General features: G+C 35.7%; 2 protein-coding genes across 2 annotated transcripts; one reads left to right on the top strand and one right to left on the bottom strand.

Annotated features, from left to right (window-relative positions):
* Positions 1-627: 627 nt before the first annotated feature.
* LOC124406657 (serine/threonine-protein kinase KIN2-like) lies at positions 628-5,948 on the bottom strand. Its single transcript, XM_046882155.1, is given in 8 exon segments — positions 628-2,688; positions 2,771-3,019; positions 3,127-3,445; positions 3,515-3,765; positions 3,973-4,263; positions 4,332-5,170; positions 5,490-5,526; positions 5,528-5,948. Coding segments are annotated over 8 exon segments (3,354 nt in total). The 5' UTR covers positions 5,552-5,948; the 3' UTR covers positions 628-1,344.
* Positions 5,949-14,308: 8,360 nt separating this feature from the next.
* On the top strand, positions 14,309-20,277 carry LOC124406667 (homer protein homolog 1). Its single transcript, XM_046882178.1, has 6 exons — positions 14,309-14,552; positions 15,814-15,970; positions 16,084-16,215; positions 16,953-17,456; positions 17,593-17,868; positions 17,960-20,277. Exons 1-6 carry the CDS (start codon positions 14,527-14,529, stop codon positions 18,143-18,145), a joined length of 1,281 nt encoding a protein of 426 aa, XP_046738134.1. The 5' UTR covers positions 14,309-14,526; the 3' UTR covers positions 18,146-20,277.
* The last annotated feature ends 2,262 nt before the right edge of the window (positions 20,278-22,539 follow it).

Below are 22,539 nucleotides of genomic sequence, written 5' to 3'. Positions count from 1 at the left end.
TTCCACGCGTATATTTACACAATTGAAAATTATAATATAATATTGAGTGATCTTAACACTATTATTATTATTATTATTATTTGTATTCACAGAGACTAGAGTTATAAGAAAATATTACCCATTGAAATATAGTTTACTTCAATTGATTTGACATTCAGGTAAACATTTATTATTACCGTCATGATTACTATTATACATAAATAATTAAGATGTAACTCTGAAGTTATGCAAATAAAATTGTGAAATATTTTAGGTTCTTTATATTCACAAGTAATATGGAGTACCAGGAAAGTCAGTCGGATATGTTTGATCTAGTGAATTGGTTAATTGATTTGATCAGAATTTCTTCTTGTCTAATTTTTTTCAAGGATATCGTGGGTATGGTCCTCCTAGGGCATGTTGAGAAGAGTATAACAAATTGTCCGTTATTTTTATGTTGCTTTTTAGAATGGAAGGTCGAAACTTGAAAAACTTGTACCTAGCTAATATTTACTACTAGATTTCTACTCCTTTCTTCTAACTTCGACGAAGACAAGTTGAAGTTTTTTTTATGGTTCCATTCGAAAATGTCCTGATGGTTATTTTGAACAGTAGGATATTTTACGCAATAATAAAAAAGACAAGATGTAAACTTTCGAGTGGTATTTTATTACTATTGTTTTTCATTATAATATCCAGATACTGTACCATTTTAAACCACAATAGAAATATTTTCATTATAATTAAACCGTAAAAACTGCAGATATTGAGTAAAAAGGCAAAAGAACGCATTGCATAGCTAGTATATGCGCATATCCGGGAATTAAATTTGAGGAACAAAACCTAAGAATTACGCACGCGTCTGTATTCCAGTTTTATGGGTTGCCTGATAACATTTCAAACTATTTCACATTCCCTGATTCGATAATGCAACAAAAACGTATTTGTTAATCAGTTATATAATATATTAATGTATATTTATACAGGTACGTATATTTACCTATATACATATTATGAATCGAATGACATTTTCTGATATAAATTTTGCTCAGTAGCGAATTTAGATATACAAGCATGTTGATACACGGTGTCTAATCACGATTGACACTGAGATTCATACAATGTTAATCGTGTATTAATAGAGTACTGTCATTGTCTGTAGAGAATGAAATAATCTTCATAATTTCTTTAGACACAACTAAAGAAAATTGATTTTCTGTGAAAGAACGAAAATATCCTGTAATATTCTTTCGAAAAGTCAGTTAACTTTCGGTAAGTTTATTTATTTATTGTATTAATTCTTATCGCGATATTTGACATTTGAATGAAAAGTGGAAATATCGTTTCTTTCCACAAGAAAGAATACTATCTCCTAGTGCCACGAGCATGTTCATCTAATTTGCTCCGCAGAAAGGCACTCAAACTTCTCTGAGACCTTGGTGACAATTGAAATCTAATACCCCTGTGAATCAAAATAGAATCCTGACTTTCTTCCTGGTTGCTAATCAGTGCAGAGTCCCTGGGGAGGGCCGAAATGTTTCTCGAAGCTGAACCAGAGGAGCTTGAAGATGATCCTGCAGATCGTGCCGACACTGTCATGGCTGAATTATTAGACAAGCTTGAATTCTGCTCTGCACGAGGAATTGAAGCGCTAGATACACTGCCTCTTGTAGGAATACTAGAACTTGCATTATCATCTCTGCTCAAAGACCAGCTGGCATCTAAATTCGGGACATTTAGACTTGGATCAGTTATGCCCCCTCTCTCTTGGATTCCACGCCTCGAATTTCTGCCACTGTACGCTTCCCTGTCTCTGTCGGACGTAAGGCCTCCTGATCGTGTAGTGTAGGGGGAATGTCTGTGATGAGAAATCGCTGGCCTGTGTAAAGGAAGGTCCAACGTCCTGCTAGAATTGGCATCACTGATTCCTGACATCAGATTGGCCAATCTATTCTGTACATCCAACTCCCTTGTGATATTGTTGATCCTGTTCTGCTGCATCCTGACTCGGAAAGATGCCAGCTGATCGGCAATAGAATCTCTGAATCGGTTTTGTCTGTTATGTCTGAGGAGCTCTGGTGTGGATCTGTTCGATGGGAAAAAACGTCTGCCTGCGTCATTCTGCGACGATGAGAGCGGAACTTGCAGCAGGGATTCTGTGTAATTATTACGCCTAATTTGAGCGTTGGAATTATGAATTTCACTTCCCTGCTGTAATGTGTTTGATGCGTTTGGCTGTCTGTCCTGAGTTTCTAGAGAGTATAAACTACCCTCCTGGGAATCGGTGAGAGACAAACGCCTGTGCTGACTGTGAGAAGGTGCAAAAATTCGGACCTGTGATGGCGTTGAGCCGTTTTGATTTGTCCTCGGCCCAGGATTACTTCTGATCTGCGTATACTGGCTGGTGGAAGTATTGTTTCCATCGTTTTGTGGGATACTAGGGTGGTGATGAAAACGGCGGAGATTAGAGCTACTCCCTGTCCGGCTGGAGGCGGAATTACCGTGAATTCTAGCTGAAGCCAAATTATCTATCAAATTTGACGAAGATGTTGTCCTATTCTCGATTTCTGACATACTTGACGTGTTCGGCAATGCACGGGCTGAGTTTTGGGATGCGTCGGTGCTCAACGGGTTGTTAGCAAATGCAGAAACGCTATTTTGAGGAGTCGCACCACTCGTCGATACGTTCTGATCACGGTGCACTAAAATCTACATAAAATAATAAGACGATACAGACTAAAAAGTATGAAAATTTCCTTGTCAATCAAATTTGCAATCGCTTTTATATTACCTGATTTGTGGCGACAGATCTGCTCCTTGAATTGCCTCTTAATCTAAGAAGAACACCTTCTCTTCTGTTAGGGCTCTGTCCGTGCGATCTCTGATTATCTCTTGGAATGAGGTGCTTAAACCTAGACAATTCAGCGGGAGTTAACTCTCGAGCATCTGAGTCCACTCTATGAAGCGGGATCTGGCCATAAGGCCGTCTTTGTGGAACTAAGGGACTTTGCTGTTGTCGTATCATCTTTTCCATTTGCTCCTGTAGTGAATTCAATAGTGATTTATTATTAGTGAGTTGTAACTTCCAATTTCTTTGTTCCTTACATGAACTATACATTCGATATCTATATCTCCACTTAATCTTACCTGAAGGGTAACTTGTTTTGAAAAGTCACCCAATTCCTTATTACTGGTATCTTGACTTTTTTTTTTATTCCCAGTTTTGTTATCCTTGGTTATTGGTGACGGTGAAGGACTCAGCAGTGCTTGCTCACTGTTTTTGTCTTTCATATCGTCTATGTCAGGAACTACTTGGAGATCTTCTCCCATTACATTAGGAACTTTGAATGTGGCTATTATGGTAGACAAGGAATCCAGCACTTTCATCGCAGTCAAGCGTTTCTTCGGTTCGAGCACTAGCAGATTTCTTATCAGAGACACTGTCCCCTCGGAGACTCTACTGTCACTGTAACGAAATTAATCATTTAGTATTTGATTTAAAAGAAACGAAATAATTTATATAAGTCATATATACTTCGGGATATGGTAGTTGGCTGCTTTTATTTTGCTGAACAATTGTGTCGGGTTACTGTCGTAAAATGGGAATTGTCCATAGAGCATCGTGAAGAGCACCACACCAAGTGCCCACATGTCAGATGGTTTTCCCAGGTATGGCTTACCACATAAAACATCAGGTGATATGTAAGCAGGTGAGCCACGTTGATCTTTCAAGAGATCTTCTTCACTACTCAAGTGCTTTCCCAGGCAAAAATTCGTTATAGTTACCTGTGTAATAAGTTTTGTATTTAAAAGTGGAATGAATGAATCAATTCTGATTTATCTCAACGCAAGATGTTATCACTAAAATCAAAAACACAGTGATTTGAATTTATCTTGAATGTCCAGGATAGTTTACTCCTCCAATTTTGATAAAGCTGAGCACTGGATGTCATGTTACAGAGATTTAAAGAATTGTGACATTTTGAGACATACTTTCCTTGTCCTACGATTCAGAACTATATTTCCCAGTTTCAGATCCCTGTGTACAATGTTTCTCATGTGAAGACAAGCAACTATTCTAACAGTGTCAGAAAATATTAGCAATGTTTCTCTTTCTGATAATTTCTTTTCCCTTATCACATGGTGCTGTAAATTGAGCAGTTCGTCATTTTTTGGATTGAAATCGTGAGCAGTTAGACAATCCAATACAAGACACAGGCGACGTTTTATTTTTCCTGTATACACGGTGCCAGACGGCATGCTCTTTTCTTCTAAGGCGCAATCCTGTAGAGTAAAACAACATTATTGAGTATGAAAGTTACATGTGTGCCATTTGAAAAGCAAATAAGTACTTTAAAAAATCCATGGTGATGCACAACGCCGTCTTGGCTGTAGAGGAGACTTAGCAAAGAATATTCAGCATGCAGTAACATCTTTCCTTGTCGATCATCTTGTGTTTCATATTCATCCTCATCTTTCAAAGTAAGAATTTTAATCGTATAAAACTTATCAGATCCCGCTTTACGTGCGAGGCATTGGACGATGCTTTTCACAGGTGAAGTGCCAATTGGAGGTCCGAGCAAATAGGGACCAGCTCGTTTAACGGAGTTGGAATCCACAAGTGTACCAGGCACAGGAACATGGAACGCAGGATTTTCTTTGCGCCAGTTTGAGCCGGACGCTTTACAAAAATTGGAGCCAGCTATTTCCTCATTCTTAATCCATGATTTGAATTTCATTGCATTATAAATACAGCTGTTATCTTTATTACTGCTAGAATTCAATTCAGGTACTTGATGAACCTTTTCAGCATCATTTCTAGATTCAGGGTTGCTATTAGGCTCCCTAATTTCTTCCGTATTATTGTCATTGTTCGAGGAATCCTGACTACTCGGCGCAATTGTTCCACTTAATCGAATCTCGGAAGACAAGCCGCTGCTTTCGCCGGTTTGACTTCCAGTTAATATATCACGATTCAAGGAATTATCTTCAATTGCAGAATTATTTTCTTCTATCGTGCTTAAAATTACTGTAGCATCTGTGCTGCTCGACACAAGGTCTACCACACTGTCCTGGCGCAAAATGTTGTCCTCTGCCTCTGCAGTGTCCATTATCTCGTAATTGTTTGTCAACATGTTTGACGAGGCACTTGATGGGCCGGCAACATTTTCCAAATTGAGCATTGTGTCTACTGGAATGATTCATTACAAAAGAGAAAAAAAATGTCAGAAAGTTGATAAGCAGGCCAGAGATTTTTCGTACACCGTTAAAGCTTGTCAATTGCGATTTGTGACTCTCAAAGTCAAGCAGTTTTGTTATAACCAAATTTCACGTTAATGATGAACAAATTTTGTGATATTGGACTTGCTACCTACCTGAAGTGATTATAGATAGAGGCTAAATTGGCACAGCAACAATATGGGTGGCAAAAAATATAAATAAATCAATGTTAAAAAAAAAAAACAGTTATATTTGTCAACTTGTATAACCCTATTTATCGAGCTATTTACCGTTGGCAATTACGACACGTAGGAGTTGTCTGGCTGCTGGTACCGCTGACGATTAGGGTCATATTTTGAAGGCAGATTTACGTAGGTGAGGCATACTGCAGGCAAATACTGAATGATCTGTATCCAATTTTATTAATACATCGTCATGCTACATACTATCTATGTATGTTTTTGTAATATAAAGTACACGTAACAAGTTCACTGTCGCAAGTCGCAATATTTCGCAATATGACTGTTTGCATAAACAAATTATTGAAGTTTCACTTGTTTTCTTTTAAGCACGGCGCACGAAGTATGGAGGTGAAATATCTGTCGCTGCATTTTGTTGCTGCGATTTGAGATAGATGCAAGAATTTGACACCGCTAGTCATTTTGTAATTTCATGAGTGAGTCAGTAATGATGGTAAACATAGGAGACTGCCTTTACCGTTCTGTTCTACAGTTTTTGGCAACATTTGCTGTAATCATCGATATATAAGGTGCGTTCTGAAATTAGCTAGCAACGCCACAAACCCCCTAAGACAGAGGCAGAGCTACTCGCGAACTCAAAACTGCAACAGAGATAAAAGATTGTTGACAGCACTCGGAGCGAATATCGGAACGCACCCATAGTATGGACTGCGCGATCCCAACATAAAGGTCTTCGAAAAGTGTCCGCTAGAGTTAGACAAGGAGGGAACGAGGTGATGGTCAATTGCTCTCTCTTTCTAAGAATTTTATTTACATGATATTGATACATTTTTTATTTGTCCAACGCTTGCTTGTGGTCGAAATTACTTATTTGGGTCCCTATGAGTTTATTAATTCAATTAACGTTCATTTTATGGCAAATCCGAATGCGCAGTACGCGCGCCAAAATTTGTGTTGGCCTGGTACGTTAAGGGGCCTAAATCATGGGTACATTCCGAAATTAGCTCCCAGAGCTGTCAATAATCTTTTATCTCTTTAGCGCTGCCGACTTTGTGACTAGCTCTGTCTCTGTCCTAGGGAATTTTTTGCGCTTCCAGCTGATTTCGGAACGCACCCGATATTGCCACGCTTCTGAATAGACAGAGATGGAGATTGACCTCTACCGGTCGCTATATAAATTGTCGGTAACATTATTATCGATCTGAATCCTATGATGTCGAAGTTTTAATAAATACAGTCTTCTATTCTTGTCTTCTGCCAAATTTCTCTTAACGCGTATTTCATTGCATCCCAGCTTGTCAATGAGTCGTGGAAAATCAGAAATTTCCCATGACTTTCCGTTCGTGGTTTTCAAATCTACGACTGCCGCTGCGACATGCAAGATCTGGTTGTGTTGTGCGCACCTGTCAAGCGCACGGCAGTCCGACTGATCGATACCAGTCAGACATACCGGTCAAAAGGGGCGGGCGGTGGGGGGGGGGGGGGGGGGGGGGGGGGCGTCGCGCAGCGCGCATTCGGTTCCAGTCGGTGTTCGCTGGAAGTCGGATAATAAAAGGCGAGATAGAGTCGCGCAGCGCTCATTCGGCTCCAGTCAGTGCTCGCCGGCAGTCGCGTCGCGTCCGAAGAGTTGCTCCGATTCAAATACCTCGAAGAGAGCTGCGCACCCCAGCGTTGTAGAATCCAAATCGCAGTGGTATATTCAGGGCATATTTCTAGTAATTTAAATTCGGTAATTACTATGCAACATGCAGAAAAGTGGATCAGAGAATCAAAGTATTATTAACATCAAAACAGCCTGCAAATGTTGAAGGTGAGTTACATTCGTCACATTTAACCATCGTACGTGTAACTTGAAGTTGCCTCTGTCCGCAAGGTGTTGTGTTTTGTTTTTTGGCCGTAAATTTTTGGTAACTACTCGATATCGACTGTTGAAAAACCTTTCAATATGAAATCTGCAATTTGAAGTTAGGTGTACATATTACGAATTATTCATGTAGATTCTAACAGTCACCGACTGAGCCGATACCGCATTTACATAACTGTAAGCGGGTGTCAGCAGAGATTGGTTTTTCAACAGTAATCTTGATCATTCTTCAGAATAATCCACCATGCGTATTACATTTTCTATTGCAATGAGGAAATACGTTGGTTGTATAGTGAATTTGTTTGATAAAACGGACCTTGCGAAGGATGACCATCGTTTGAATCATTGTTTCTGATCTCACATAGCGCTCTCACAGGTCTATAAAATACAATTATTGCGTATAGGTCACCTTAGACCGATTCTTGCGTATTGAAAACAAGTTAGATGAAAAAAAATGTGTCGGTCGAGCTTAAGGATGCATTGTTTACATATAGTGGTGCTTGTGTGGCGGCTGGTGCAGCTTACCCTTCGAAAACAAACCGAGATTCGTGTTTATCACTGTGAGTGTTTCCTGGAATTACGAAACAGCAAATTCATCTTTCTTCGCGTTTCTTTCTGAGAATTGATATTATAATACGTCGTTTTGTATTCTATTATATTATCTTTTTTCAGAAGTTCATATATTACGACGTTATTTATTTTCGAATACTTCGTACGTTCGGCAGCTTGGTTTTCTCGTTTTAAAATTATAATCTTATTGAATGTCTGACGGTGACGAAGTATATAACGGTAAAAACCAAGGAACTTAAACGATTAATTATTCTCTATTTTCGAAAATAGTAGTTGAATTATGCTTGATTAGTAGATCGATTTTAAAGTTTTATCGTAGTATCTTACCTGTTTACAGAAACTAAGTAGATTTTGGAAATGAACTATTAACAAAATCTGGTGTTGTTTTATCTGATTACAGAAATAAACGGCAGCAAGACTAATCGAGGTTCGCGAGTGTTTGAATTGAGGCCAGCAATAAACATCGAAAAATAAAACGCAACATTTGACCAGGCCTCAGTACTGTTGAAAAATAAAAAACAGGTACATAATCAGGATCATTTTTGATTATACTATCACGCTAAATTCACTCTAAGAAAGTTGACTTTTTTAGTTAAGTTCAATATTATTCACTTCTTAATTACGTTTCATAAAAATGGTAGTAAATTTCCAATGCTTTCTATTATTGGTTCCGTGGTTCATGTATCAAAAATTACTAAATTTTATGAAGAAAAAAAAAATAGTTTGAAATAGATAGTTTCTAATGAAACAAAATCTGATCCAAGTATGTCGCATGAGTATTATTCTGTTATATTCTTATTGCAGTGTAAAAAGTGCATCACTTCACGATTCAACCTGAGATCTACCAGAACTACTGCATCTAAGGTGTGGACCAGCCCGGTGGAGGTGAAAATTGGTGAGTTTGCATGTGTTTAGGTTACGGATATTTCCCTGGTATTCCCTGTCACGTGGCGTGGCGGTAACAATAATATTACATCAATCTTCGATTTCTTAGCTGCATGGGTAGGCTCATTCGCAATCGCAACGGTGCTTGACGTTCAGTTGAATCATTGTTTTTCTACACTTTGATTTACCGTAGCTTACTTAAAGGTAGTAATTTTGCACGTTGCTAAATGTGGAATGAGCATCGCGACAGGTAACCATCACTCATTCGCAAATCACAAGATCGAATCGCGTTTCGCTCCTGATGTAATAATCTAGATTTGAATTTAACAATTATGTCGTTTAAGTGGTGGTTTCACCTGAGGTCTGAATGTATTCAGTTATTCACATTGTTGTTGAATCGATGAATCTACAAAGTCTAGCATAAAGTAACGTAATGAAATTGCATCTTATATTATAAATCATTTTCAATTTTTTAACAAGCAACAAGTATCTGCAGTCAAATGTAAGCTTAGCTCGTTTAGAAAAATGCTGATTGGCATACAGGATGTTTTTAATCCATTTTACAAAAGGTTGGTGTACCGATAGTCTGCCAGTATTTTATAAAATAATGCATACAATATTAGGGTGGACATGCTACAACCGCGATACTGTTTTTTGAATAGGCGGACTATGGTACAAAAACATTTTGCTCCCTACAGGTAATAAACGAAAAAGTAAGTGACAGTGACCACGGCGCGAATGAGGAAGAATGATGTGTGTTGGAAAAAATGGAGAATCGTTTAGATCGAATATAGGTAACCGGGGAGGTAGGTGGTCGTTTTGGGATCCGTCGCGAGATTTGATGTGGATATGCGTGTGAATTTTGTTTCACCATTTCCGTTGGGTGGTTCCGTTGGGAATCAGGCGAGGGTAGGAAGGTCGCGATGTACCGTGATGTTACTAATTTTTGTAATCCACAGCGTCAAATTATCACAGAAATTTTTCTCCTGAAACACTTGAAAGACTCTGTGTACGAGTCTAGGCCATTTATCAGTATTTGAATATTGAGGAGTTTGAATTTTCCAATTATTGTCACTGCAATTATTTAACAGCTGTTATTCAATTCAATTAATCAGTCATTATCCATCATTATTTCATTCAATTAATCTCTGTGATAGTTTGAATGGGCAAAACTCATCTCTGGACTATCTATCGCGTTCCGTGGTACGCTAGATAGGGAGAGATGCTGAGCTCGAAGACTTCGCGTCGAAGAGGACCACCGACCGTCACGCCACACAATAATGCATGCTTTCCAACCTCCCTCCCGGACTTGATTCGTATCTGAGAACAACAATCCGCATCGCAGTGTATCTGATTTAAAAATACGTAGATGTGGATTGGGTTTCTACAGAGTTTTTACGACAAGTCCTAAATATTAGAAACTTTTTGACAATTCATTCGATTGCGCCTTTTTGTGCGCCGAATAATCACTGAAACCGGACACGCTTTGAATGCGATAATTGATTATGCGAATCGATTGCTCGTGCCTTTTGCGCATCGATTTCGCTAATAGTACGTGGGAAAGTAAAGCAATTTTGATATGCTCAGCTTTCAGCTGTTGAGTCAATTTTGTTATAAACAAACAAGTTTTCAAGTTTGACTGCGCCTTTTGCGCGTCCACTTGATACCTTGTGGTTATGAGAGAAAGCGCGGCATAAGCCATAGCCATAGCTTGGCCTAAGTATTTATGAAATATTTCTGCGGTGTACAAAATTATTTGTTTTTTCACCATGGTATTACTTTTTCTTCCAGGGCAATAAAGCAATTTCTTTGTTACAAGTACACTGAAAGCTATAAATTCCAGTCGAACAAAATATGCAATTTGTTATCATTATTAAAAATAATGGAGTTAAATTTTTTGTAATGAATATCATGTTGGACTCCACGTAGATTGCATCACTGTACTTGTAACAACTTTCTCGGTTTCAGCTAATCGAACCTTTCCTCTGTTTCAGCTAATTAAACCTTTTGTCTGTTTCAGCTAATCAAACCTTTCCTCTGTTTCAGCTAATCAAACCTTTTGTCTGTTTCAGCAAATCAAACTTTTCGTCTGTTTATGCTAATCAAACCTTTCCTTTGTTTCAGCTAATTAAACCTTTTGTCTGTTTCAGCTAATCAAACATTTCCTCTGTTTCAGCTAATCAAACATTTCCTCTGTTAATGCTAATCTGTTTTAACTAATTAAACGTTTTGTCTGTTTCAGCTAATCAAACCTTTCCTCTGTTTCAGCTAATCAAACCTTTTGTCTGTTTCAGCTAATCAAACTTTTCGTCTGTTTATGCTAATCAAACCTTTCCTTTGTTTCAGCTAATTAAACCTTTTGTCTGTTTCAGCTAATCAAACATTTCCTCTGTTTCAGCTAATCAAACATTTCCTCTGTTAATGCTAATCTGTTTTGGCTAATTAAACGTTTTGTCTGTTTCAGCTAATCAAACCTTTCCTCTGTTTCAGCTAATTAAACCTTTTGTCTGTTTCAGCTAATAAAACTTTTCCGTTGTTTCTGCTAATCAAAACTTGTCTGTTTCAGGTAATCAAACATTTCCTCTGTTTATGCTAATCTGTTTTAGCTAATTAAACGTTTTGTCTGTTTCAGCTAATCAAACCTTTCCTCTGTTTCAGCTAATTAAACCTTTTGTCTGTTTCAGCTAATAAAACTTTTCCGTTGTTTCTGCTAATCAAAACTTGTCTGTTTCAGGTAATCAAACTTTTCCTCCGTTTTTGCTAATCAAATCTTTCCTCTATTTCAGCTAATTAACCCTTTTGTCTGTTTTAGCTAATTAAATCTTCCCTCTGTTTCAAGATAATGAAAACTTATTATCTGTGTTGGCTAATCAAACGTTTCCTCTATTTCAGGCAATAAAATCTTTTGTCTGTTTCTGCTAATTAAACCTTTTGTCTGTTTCAGCTAATTAAACCTTTTATCTGTTTCAGCTAATTTATCCTTTTGTCTGTTTCACCAAAACAAATTTTTCCCTATTTCAGCTAATCAAACTTTTTTCTCTGTTTCAGCTAATTATACCTTTTGTCTGTTTCAGCTAATCAATCCTTTTCTCTGTTACAAGCTGATTAAACCTTTTGTCTGTTTCAGTCAATAAAACTTTTCCTCTGTTTCAGGTAATCAATTTTCCCTTTTTATCACCAATCATAGTTCTTTGTTAACTAAACTAATTTCTTTTTGTCTATTTATAACTGTAGAATTCTAAAGATCTCACGTTTTGTGGAGATTGAGATTTTTCTTCCTCTTTTTCTCCTCTCATTATTTGGATTGCATACAAAAACAAATTTATCAATGTCGTTGAGATCAATTTTACATTTCTTCTTCGTGGAATAGGCCTATTGGGGATACCACGTTAAAAAAAAACGCACTGAACGCTCTACCCCTAGTGGTGGTGTGGAAACGAGCTGTCACCATATTTATATGAAATTTTAACAAAGTATTATTATAGTAATGGTTGTCTTCATCTTCTTATGAATATATACACAACATTGAAAAGGATTTCAAATTAATTATATTATTACAATATATTGTTATAATTGTTATATAGATCTCATACTCTTTTAAGGGGGGACAAGGGTCTGAGATACCAAAAAAAGCATATTTTTGTGATTTTTTTCACAGCGTACCTTGCTTATTAATATTTTCAAACTTATTGTACATTATTAAGCATTATTCTCAGAATATTCTGATATATTTTCATTAAAAAATATTGAAAATTCAGCCAGTGGTAGTGGTGGGAACCGAGTTACGTCAAAAAAAAGTTTCCCTGCGATAGTCAAGATAACTCATGATTGCTTTATCTGAAATTCAAAAACCAAGGGGATTTCTTTAGTACATAATTTTATCTTGAATTTGAACGAAGGAATTACCAAAATATTCATTTTTGAATTTTTGGTGAAGGTGCAATCAAAAAACTCAGAATTAAACTTTAATTTGCTCTTTTCGTTTAATTTGAAAAATAAGTTGTAATTGAACGAGAAATCCTTTATTCAGTAACTACTATTTAATATGTAAATGAAGTGTGCAAAGTTTAGGCGAAATCGGTCCGAAGGTTTTCGAGAAATTTTGACTACTGCATGGAAACTTTTTTTTTTAATTTTCAATATTTTTTTTATGAAAATGTAGCAGAATATTTTTAGAATAATGCTTAACAATGTGCCAATGCTGGAACGTGAATCTAATTAAATCTACCTTAAATGTGTACATATTTATTATATATATTAATATATTTTAGTTGAATTATATTGTTACAATTGATAAATAAATCTTACTCTTTTGAGCAACTGGACTTTTTTAGAATAATCATCTTTTATATTATGTCAACTAAATGCTGTTTTATTTCAAATATAAATCACAACGGTTGACCCTGAATCTAATTAAAACTACTTTTAATATGTATACATATTCACTATTGCAACTGACCGTGGTCAGTCTGCAGTGGTGGAATCTGCAGGGCTGCGCGCAAACGGGAATGTGAAGACAGCCAGTCAAACGCAGTATGATTCCCTTTATGTCTGGATTTCAGTTCTAGACCAATAGGAATGTCAATAGAATTTGTGATTCTACTGATATATGTATGTACTAACCACCACGCAGATAACGTGGTACTTGCCGTTTCCGGGAAATTTGAATTAATTATGAATTGATCAGTAATCAAAATTAAAAATTAAAATTGATAATAAAAATTTAGTCAATGGTATACCATCAATTGTCAGCACCAATTTTTCTGCAGCACAATAAAATACGCGTGGTTTACGGCCAAATTGTCTGATGACAGAAGACGTTCATGAACGTGAACGAAGTTTGCTTCGCGACTGATATTTTAAAAAAACCATGGGTATACAAAAATACATAATTTATAACTTGCGCAAGATGCCGTAATAATTATTGTTTTCCGTGCTTCTCTGATCGATATCATTCCAGTTTGGAGAGTAATTCGTTACTCGAATAGCATGATAGTGAGTAAAAAATATGGTCGAATAAATAGTACAAAATACTGGAAATAAAAGTACTAATTCTTCAAACTCCTATACGATTTTTTCTGAATCCCTTCTCCCATTAAAAAAAGAAGTTATTACAATTGACTCTAAAATAAATATTATTCAAGTCACCTAAATTTGTAAGAATTTCTGGGCTCTTGCTGCGCGCCACGCTGTTGATAGTAGCTTGACGTTGACGTAAAATGACATGAGCGCACTAAAATTTTGATTACGAATTTTAATTTTTAATTCTGATTATTAATCAAATGATAATTTATTTAATTAATTTCCCGGAACTGGCTGAAAAGCGCACCTTAATACTTGCATCTATTATACTTCTTGTCATGACCTTCACGTGTATATACCTCTTTCTCACTCTGCCGCAACACTTTCTGTACACGTGAAGCGACCTACAGGTTCCCACCTACACTTGATGGCGCTACCGTCGATCCCCGCCCCGCACCGTTTATCGCGTCGAGCTACGGCTCATGCTTCGTCCCTCTATTCCTAGACTGTAGCAATTCCGTGCCAAGTCCATGCCACAGCGTATCTCTCTCGAGACGTAGTGTTTTCGAGATAGAGACGCCCATCTACGAACGCATATACTCATGTGTCTAAAGCATAGCGGATGGCGGCTGTCAACTGGTTGGTTCTTGCACTAAACAGGGTGGGATTGTACGCTGACAATTATTGTTGAAATTCGCATCCCCTTAAATCGGCGTAGTATTTTATTTCGTTTTGACCCGATTATCGTACCTACGATGAGTTAGTGACGTTAGTAACAACCGTTTTATGACATCGGAAATAGAGACAATGGGGTGAGTACTGTACTAATATACGCACTATAATGCACTATAATGCAAGTTGAAGAAACTTGCATCTAGCGTTCCTTTTTTCAATGTATTTTTTTCTTTTCTTTCCCTCACGGATTCCAGTCGTACACGAGAACGACGATAATATTTTCTCAGATATAACTACGACTTCGTATTTTGATCTGGATCGAGCTAAACCTTTTGCTGTTCCTGCATCGTTTCTCGTTACGTTATACTCGACACTCTTGCTGCTACCTCGTATTTATACATGTATCTAATAATAAGTATATCCCGTGATCAACTGCACTGGTGTCTCCGGTGACTGGAATATGCGATAGTATGCACTGGGGAGAAATTTCAAGTAAATAAATGACCGAAAATGGGAGTAACAATGTAGATCCTGTCTACTTAATTAGTTTGTTCGATGTACTTGCACTTTCTACACCCGCGAATAGTGTTACTATTCGATTTAATGATAATTTGAGGCAATCAATCAAATTTGACACTCTTGACACACGCTTACCAAAGTAAAGAAACTCCATTTTACTCTAGTTGGACCAATAATAACTGTTTTCAAGGTGTTTGGTTCTCAGAATCGTGTTAATAATTCAAAAATCTATATCAGCCGTTTTCTCATCTTACATTTTCTTATTGCACCTTCACATCATGCAAGAAAAGGACAAAAGAGCACGATGGAAAAACATGCGGTACCATGCGATTACCAATTGTTAGCTTGCTATTTTGATATTCAGTATCATCAATGTCAAATTTCATACTGTTCCAACTTAGTTTTTTCCATTTTCTTTATGATTCGAATATTTTTGAGGCAATCTCGGCTTCTAGAATTACAACTGCAGTAAAATAACTTAATTTTTCAAATTGTTCAGAGATAGCCATTAGCTTCATGGGGAAATCACGCAGAATTCTTTACTTACAATTTTTAGATCTGTGATAAAGTATAATTTATTTGCATGTATATAATAATCATGATATTCATAATGATGAATGATTACAAAATAATGTCTTGATGCTCTTGTTTGTGGTTACAAAAAAATAGGACAATTTAATTTAAAAAAAGACAATATAAACAATTATATTTTCAGTTTCATTTTGCAGGTAATATCTCCATTCAGATTCAATTGATTAGTGATATTAATGAACGAGTGAATGATTTCAACAATATCGTACATATTCTATAGATAAAAAGAACAAAACTTCATTCTGTTCATTTGCTGTATACTTTTGTTTTCTCATTTTGTCCACACAGTGAGCAGCCAATATTTACGTGTAAGGCACACGTCTTCCACATTGACCCAAAGACCAAACGGTCTTGGGTTTCAGCCTCAACTGCTGCCGTTTCGGTCTCATTTTTCTATGACTCAACAAGAAGTTTATACAGGATTATCTCTGTTGAGGGTACTAAGGTAAATGACTTATTATGAAATAATGAATATAATCTTATTGCAGTTCAAAAATGAATTGCGTAAACAACTATGGTCAGGATGTTTCCCGTAGCCAATAAAATTTTTTACTTTAGGCTGTCATCAATAGCACCATCACACCAAACATGACATTCACCAAAACGTCACAAAAGTTCGGACAGTGGTCTGATGTCCGAGCCAATACTGTTTATGGTCTAGGCTTTTCATCTGAAGCAGAGTTGGGCAAGGTACTTAAATAAATAAAATTTATTCATATTTTATTCATAAATAAATAAAATTTATTCATATTTTATTCATTTTCGTAGCCTTAATTTATACTTAGAAGATTGATAAAACTAGGTAAAGTTGGATGATTTTTGTTGTAATTTGGAAATTCTGGCTCCTCAGTTGCTCATGCAAAACTATGTGGTTTTTCGTTTAGTCGTAAAATGTGTATAAAATTTCTCACATCATAAGCTATGGACAATTGAATTTTGCACTCTAAATCCAAGGAAACATTCATGTAATGACTTATTGTTGTTATTCCTCAGAAATTGAGTATCGCTAATCTTTCTTTTATAATTGAGGATATAATTTAATGAAGATTGTGTTTAAGAAAATTTTAACTTCCAAGCATTTAGGGCCAAGGATAAAAGGCCCTGTCCGATTGGTATAGTTTACGTTTTATGAAATCTAGATTTCGGATTATTAACACCACTATTCAGGAAATGGTAATTAAAAGCTATATATTTTTTCATCTGCTTAGCAGCTGTAACATGCAGCTAACTTCAGTCTTGTAATTTTTTATAGCTTGAATAAGTGTGAAAGTTTGGGAATTTTAAATGAGAAAGTTCGCAACAATCCTGCTTATTCTTTCTGTGAAATTATAGAAAAAATCGAACCATCTGCTTCAAACTTGCGCTGTCATTTAGTATATGAATGAATGAATTGATGCATTAATGAGTTTTTTTTTATGTCTGCACAGTTCATTGAAAAATTCCTTGAAGTAAAAGAGGCCACGAAAATTGCTGGCGCCAAACTCCAGTCCAATAGTTCATCTGTGACACCGGCAACAAGTGCAAACGTTAGTCCAATCACATCTAGGTCTGTGTCCTCTCTGCCGTCTTCGGAACAAGATCTAATAGACCCGCCCAACTCGTCAATGATAAGTTCCAATTTGTCGGCGTCTAACAATCCGAACCCAAATGCGAACTTGATATCTGCACAAAACAGTGTGCCGTTGGTCAGTAGTAGCCCTTTGCCAGGAGGCTGCCAGAGTAAAATGGACGAGGAATTGAAGAACGCAATACACGCTAGGTCGCAGAGTATGTCGCAGCAAAGTACAGAAAGCCCTCAGCACCAAGGAAAATCCTTACAACAGATTGGATCTAGCCAATCTAACCAGTCGACAGAGGCTCAGCTCAAATACGATAACGACAGATTAAAAATCGCTCTTGCTCAGAGTTCGGCAAATGCCAAAAAGTGGGAGGTACGTTATACTAATAAATTCGATATAGATGTTGTATGCGCTATCGTCTCGTAGATTTGTTAAACAAAATGATAATTCGTAGTTTCTAAACGTTTCTCAATTTGGTACAAGATAATTATAGTTCAAATGACGGCAGGTTGAACTGATAGCCGTAAATACGGCAAATGCTAGACTGACAAGTGCCCTGCAAGAATCAACGGCAAATGTAGACGAATGGAACAGACAGTTGCAATTATATAAGGAAGAAAATGCCAGGCTAAGGGCAAAGTATGCGGATTTAGAGGCCAGCAAAATTTCTGAGGGTAACAGTGAGGCGCTCAGGCTGAGAGTTGAAGCACTGGAAAATGAACTGAGATCGCGAAACGAGGAGATTAAAAGCCTGACCATGGCCACAAAGAAAAAAGACTATATGGTGAGCGTTTCGCGATTTCTTCTATGAATATATTGTTTTTTAATTCACATAAATGATAAAATCGCAATAAATTGTTTTCTCCTTGTCTCAGTCACTGCAACAGGAGAACGGAGAGCTACGGGAAATGTTGAACACTGTTCACGAGCAGCTGGAACTTGCCCTGAGTGCCAATAAGGTGCAAAAACAGAACTTGGATACTCTGAACTCGAGATTAGCTGGCTACATACAGGACCTGGAAACGGTACACCAGGAAATAACGAACACGCTTCAAACATAAGTCTAAATGATGTTATAATTTTTAATAACATTCGTAGATTTTATGAGATAAACTATACTCCTTAAAGGCTTCATTAACGGGGGAAATCTTATCGTGAAAAAGGTGTGGAGCGCATATATCATTGGCTATAATGGAGCCTTTATTATTGACTTATATTTTGCAGAAATCTAAGTTTCTTAAAACACTAGTTGATTGTTGCAAAAAACAATTCTCTTCATTGTTTTAAAACATATGATTGTTCGAATATCGATATGCCGTGTTTTAAGATGAATTGTCGATTCTTATATTAGATATTTATATGTTGAATTCAATTTCATGATTCAATCGAAGCTTTTCCCCTGTACATTACATCTAGCTATTACCTACGATTTTATAACCGACGGAGTTAACATCGTATAGTATAGTAGTAAATTTCATAGCAATTTATTGGCGAAGAAAAAATGCACAATCGAACTTATTAGGGTTTCATAGTAAATATCTGAACAGCCAGTGTGATTACTTTTTCATTTTACTAGAAGCTGCGTTCGTCGTCAGAAAATTTTGAAACAAAAGATGTTGAGAGCAAGCATACAAAAAGGATCCAACAATTAAACTTGCATAAACAAAAAAAACTTGCTCAAATCGTTCGGCCAATTCTTTTACAATGTGCTAATGTTATGATACTTTCGTAAGTGGATATCGCCACCTTGCTGGTTATTTAGGTCTCTGTAGTTCGAGAATTTATTTTAATTGAATTAAATGTTGAGAAAGTCGCGCAATCTACCGTTAAGTGTAAGCTGAAACACATATTGCGTATACCGTACGAAGTCTATTTCAGCTTATTGAATAAGAAAAGAGAAAGAAAAAAAGAAATCTAGCATGAAATCCAAAGTTTGGTATTATTCTTTTTTCGAACCTATCATAGTTATTACAATTTTTTTTGTTGTGCGTCATTTGGTAATCAGGAGTTTCTCCACAATTTTTCATCATTTTTGTTTTTGCAGTTTCTTCAAAATCCTTTCTTTCTCTTTCTCATTTCGACAATAAAAAATGGGCTGAAAAGGCTGACTGAAAAATAAACTGGTAGTATATAATATTTACAATAGTATTATGTGAAAAGGACGTAATAGCGATGTTTTAAATCGAGAAATTGGAAACACAAACCTCGCTCGCCATTTATATTATCTTAGTGAAATGAGTCTCAAACGCTCCCTAACTTGATTTATAACAAACATGAAAAAGCAAGAACTCATTACAGTTATTTATAATTTTAGGCAAGTATTTTATTCATCGAGTTAGGTCTCATATTTTAAGCCAACTGTAATCTTGCGTCAACGAAAAATGCTTGCTTTCACATTTATTTATTGCATTTACATTAATATTAAGCCATTTGATGCTTAGATCAGATATAGATTTTAATAACGAAACAACAATCTGCAAGTTTTTTCCGTCATTATCATAGATCTGTACGTAGTAATAATATTTTAGTTTAGCCGAGTTGTTTAGAAATTGAATCCATTCTTCCAAATCTTTCTGGTACATTTTAAAAATCTTTTTACAAAGTCTAAGCTGTTGAATTTCTGTTTTTCTCACAAAATTTTGTCCGCGTACCTTACGTTTTTCCCGTTTCTGTATTCCGTACAAGTTCTTTTTGGCGTAGAATAACTTTTTGATATTCTTTATGTTCATAATGCTTATCATATTCCGTCTTATCCATCCGGACACTGTATTTTAACTTAACAATTCGCATCTTTTTAATTACTGTTTTATAATGTTTTTCCTATTTTTTCAGCTGCTATCTCTCATTTTCACGTCAAATCAGCACTTGTATCGGATTCATGTTACCAATGACTTTTTAATTCCAATTTTACTAAAATCTTTTGTCGTTCCATGTTTCCTATTTATTCATATTTTAATACTGTAATAATTTTCGAATGGAGAAAAAAAAATCTTCGTTCTACTCACTCCAAAATCACCGAGAAATCTCAAAATATAATCTCTGTTGAATTGATTTTTACCAATCAACACATGCAATCTATTTTTTAAGACACGTAAGAAAATATATAGATATATCTTTATTTCTACATTTCTACAGCATAAACATTTCCTTCTCTGTCCCCTTATTTCTGTTGTTTAATATTATATGTTTTCTCATACACTAAAAACCGCTACTTTATATGTATATATATATATACAATATATACATACGTATACTTATGTGCATATATTATTTATACGCATTTATGTACCGTGCTCAGACTGTACGATATACATACATACTTGTACACATATTATAAATACAATAGGCTATAAGTTCCTTAGATATTAACTTTATTTATTCTTTATTCAGTATGATTTTTCATAAACAACAGATCACTGATCGATTGACGTACCGTACCAATAAACATTCGTTATTTATTCGTACTAAATAAATGATGATACTATATAATACTATACATATTATATATGCATACGATGATATGTGTATATACACATACATAGTATATATTAATTGAAATTTTCAATACAAATAAAGTCCTTGTAGATACGAGGATTACTGCCATGCATGCCATAGCTTCTTTTCATTTCACGAAGCTAGTTATTATGTATAAATACTAAATACCAAAAATTTTCGTACGTTTATCGTTATTGTCATTATAAGTGTCATTATTACTAGTATTATTAATACTATTATTGTTATCATTGTAAGTATGATCATTATTGCACAGAAGATGAGTACGATGGAATACGCAGTGTTTTTAAGATTGTATCAAAATGGGGCACATATTTATTGCATTTGTTCTTCATCAGTTGAAAATTATTTTACATACATTTTACACCCAAAAAACATAACTCACATTGTACATTTTTTTTAAATCCAGTATTGCATATTGTAATAAATCGTTATGAAACATTTTACCACCGTGACAAAAGTGAATCGAATATAGAACTTATTTTAATATCCGCTTTTCAAAAACATGAAATAATTAGTGGATCAGTGATCACTCGTGTTTTCTCCTCTGTTGTCTCTGTATCAATTTTGGGATAAAAATATGGGCGTAAAAAAGTTGAGTCCAGCTGCTTGATAACTTCTTTCTTTTGTCTTCCTTTGCACTGCATAACGTAATAATTATTCTGCTGGATTCACGTATTGGTTGAACTTGGAATAGATGAGGTGTAGGGAATAACAAATGATGGGATTGAAATTTGGTTCTAATTAATAATATTGGTACAATATTCAATTAAATTTCGTAAATCTGTTTCCCTTTTAGACTAGTGTACAATCTGCAAAGGTCTATATACATATATATATATATATATATATATATATATATATATATATATATATATGTGTGTATATACGTATATATGTATATACGTATGTGCATATAATACATATACGAAGATTATACGTATGTATAAATAAGTTAATGACTTATATATTGGCGATATAATTCCTCATCGAATCGATGAAAAACGAATGCATATCCACTTTATTTAAACGTAGAGGGAAGAGAAAAGAAATTTTAGTCTATACATAAAATAATGATAAGATTATACTTGTTGGAATAATGGGAACCGGTATTGTTCTTCCGATAATTGCGAAAACGACACTGTGATGAAACTGTGTTATCATGCAGGTCGTTCGGTTTTAATTTAAGGGTTAGTATTACGTGAATAAATGAATAGAAAAAAGAAGGACAAACCCACGTGCCATAAGATGATTATTGCCGTTGTGTGCAGTGAGTTCTGCAGAATAAACAAACAATGAGTAAATGATATATGATAAAGTAGAGATATACTCATAGACTCAGGTACAGCCGATTTCGGCTTTCGCAAACGTCCAATGTTACAAGTAAATACCGTTTTTACGGTCGGCGCAATTCTAGGATGTTAAATCAATGGATCTTGTAATATTTCAATCGCCATTGGATTACCGTTCGGAAACGGATCTTTCTTTTTACTGACCGATGATAAAGTATAATAATTACGGATTTTCAAGCATCGCTGTCCATGAAAATAGTATCGGTTTCCTGATTTTGAGACTTTATAAAAATTGATGGCAGACTTGATTTCCAGAAAGTTGGTCTTTGACTAACCGAATGTAAATCTTTTATTTGAGCGGTGCATGGTGAATCAAACCTGGTCTTTTAACCGCGCGACGAAATCGGTTTGCCCGAGGTCTTGAATGTAATTTTATATAACGCGAGCATGTTCTACGCGTTTTTCCATGTGTGTTTTCCGTGCACAAAGTACTCGTTTCTATGACGATAGAGTAAGTCCGCAAATGCGTATGCGCGGAGTAATTAAAAGACCACTTTTCAATCCTAGGACTTAAAAGTGGTCTTTTCAGTACTGCGCGCATGCGCTGTCGCGAACAAATCTTACGCGACGCTAACCTCAATTTCGTGCTT

Source organism: Diprion similis, chromosome 6 (assembly GCF_021155765.1).
Source record: "Diprion similis isolate iyDipSimi1 chromosome 6, iyDipSimi1.1, whole genome shotgun sequence".
In the NCBI taxonomy this organism is placed as follows: Eukaryota; Metazoa; Arthropoda; class Insecta; order Hymenoptera; family Diprionidae; genus Diprion; species Diprion similis.
This window is presented reverse-complemented; position numbering and strand designations above follow the sequence as displayed.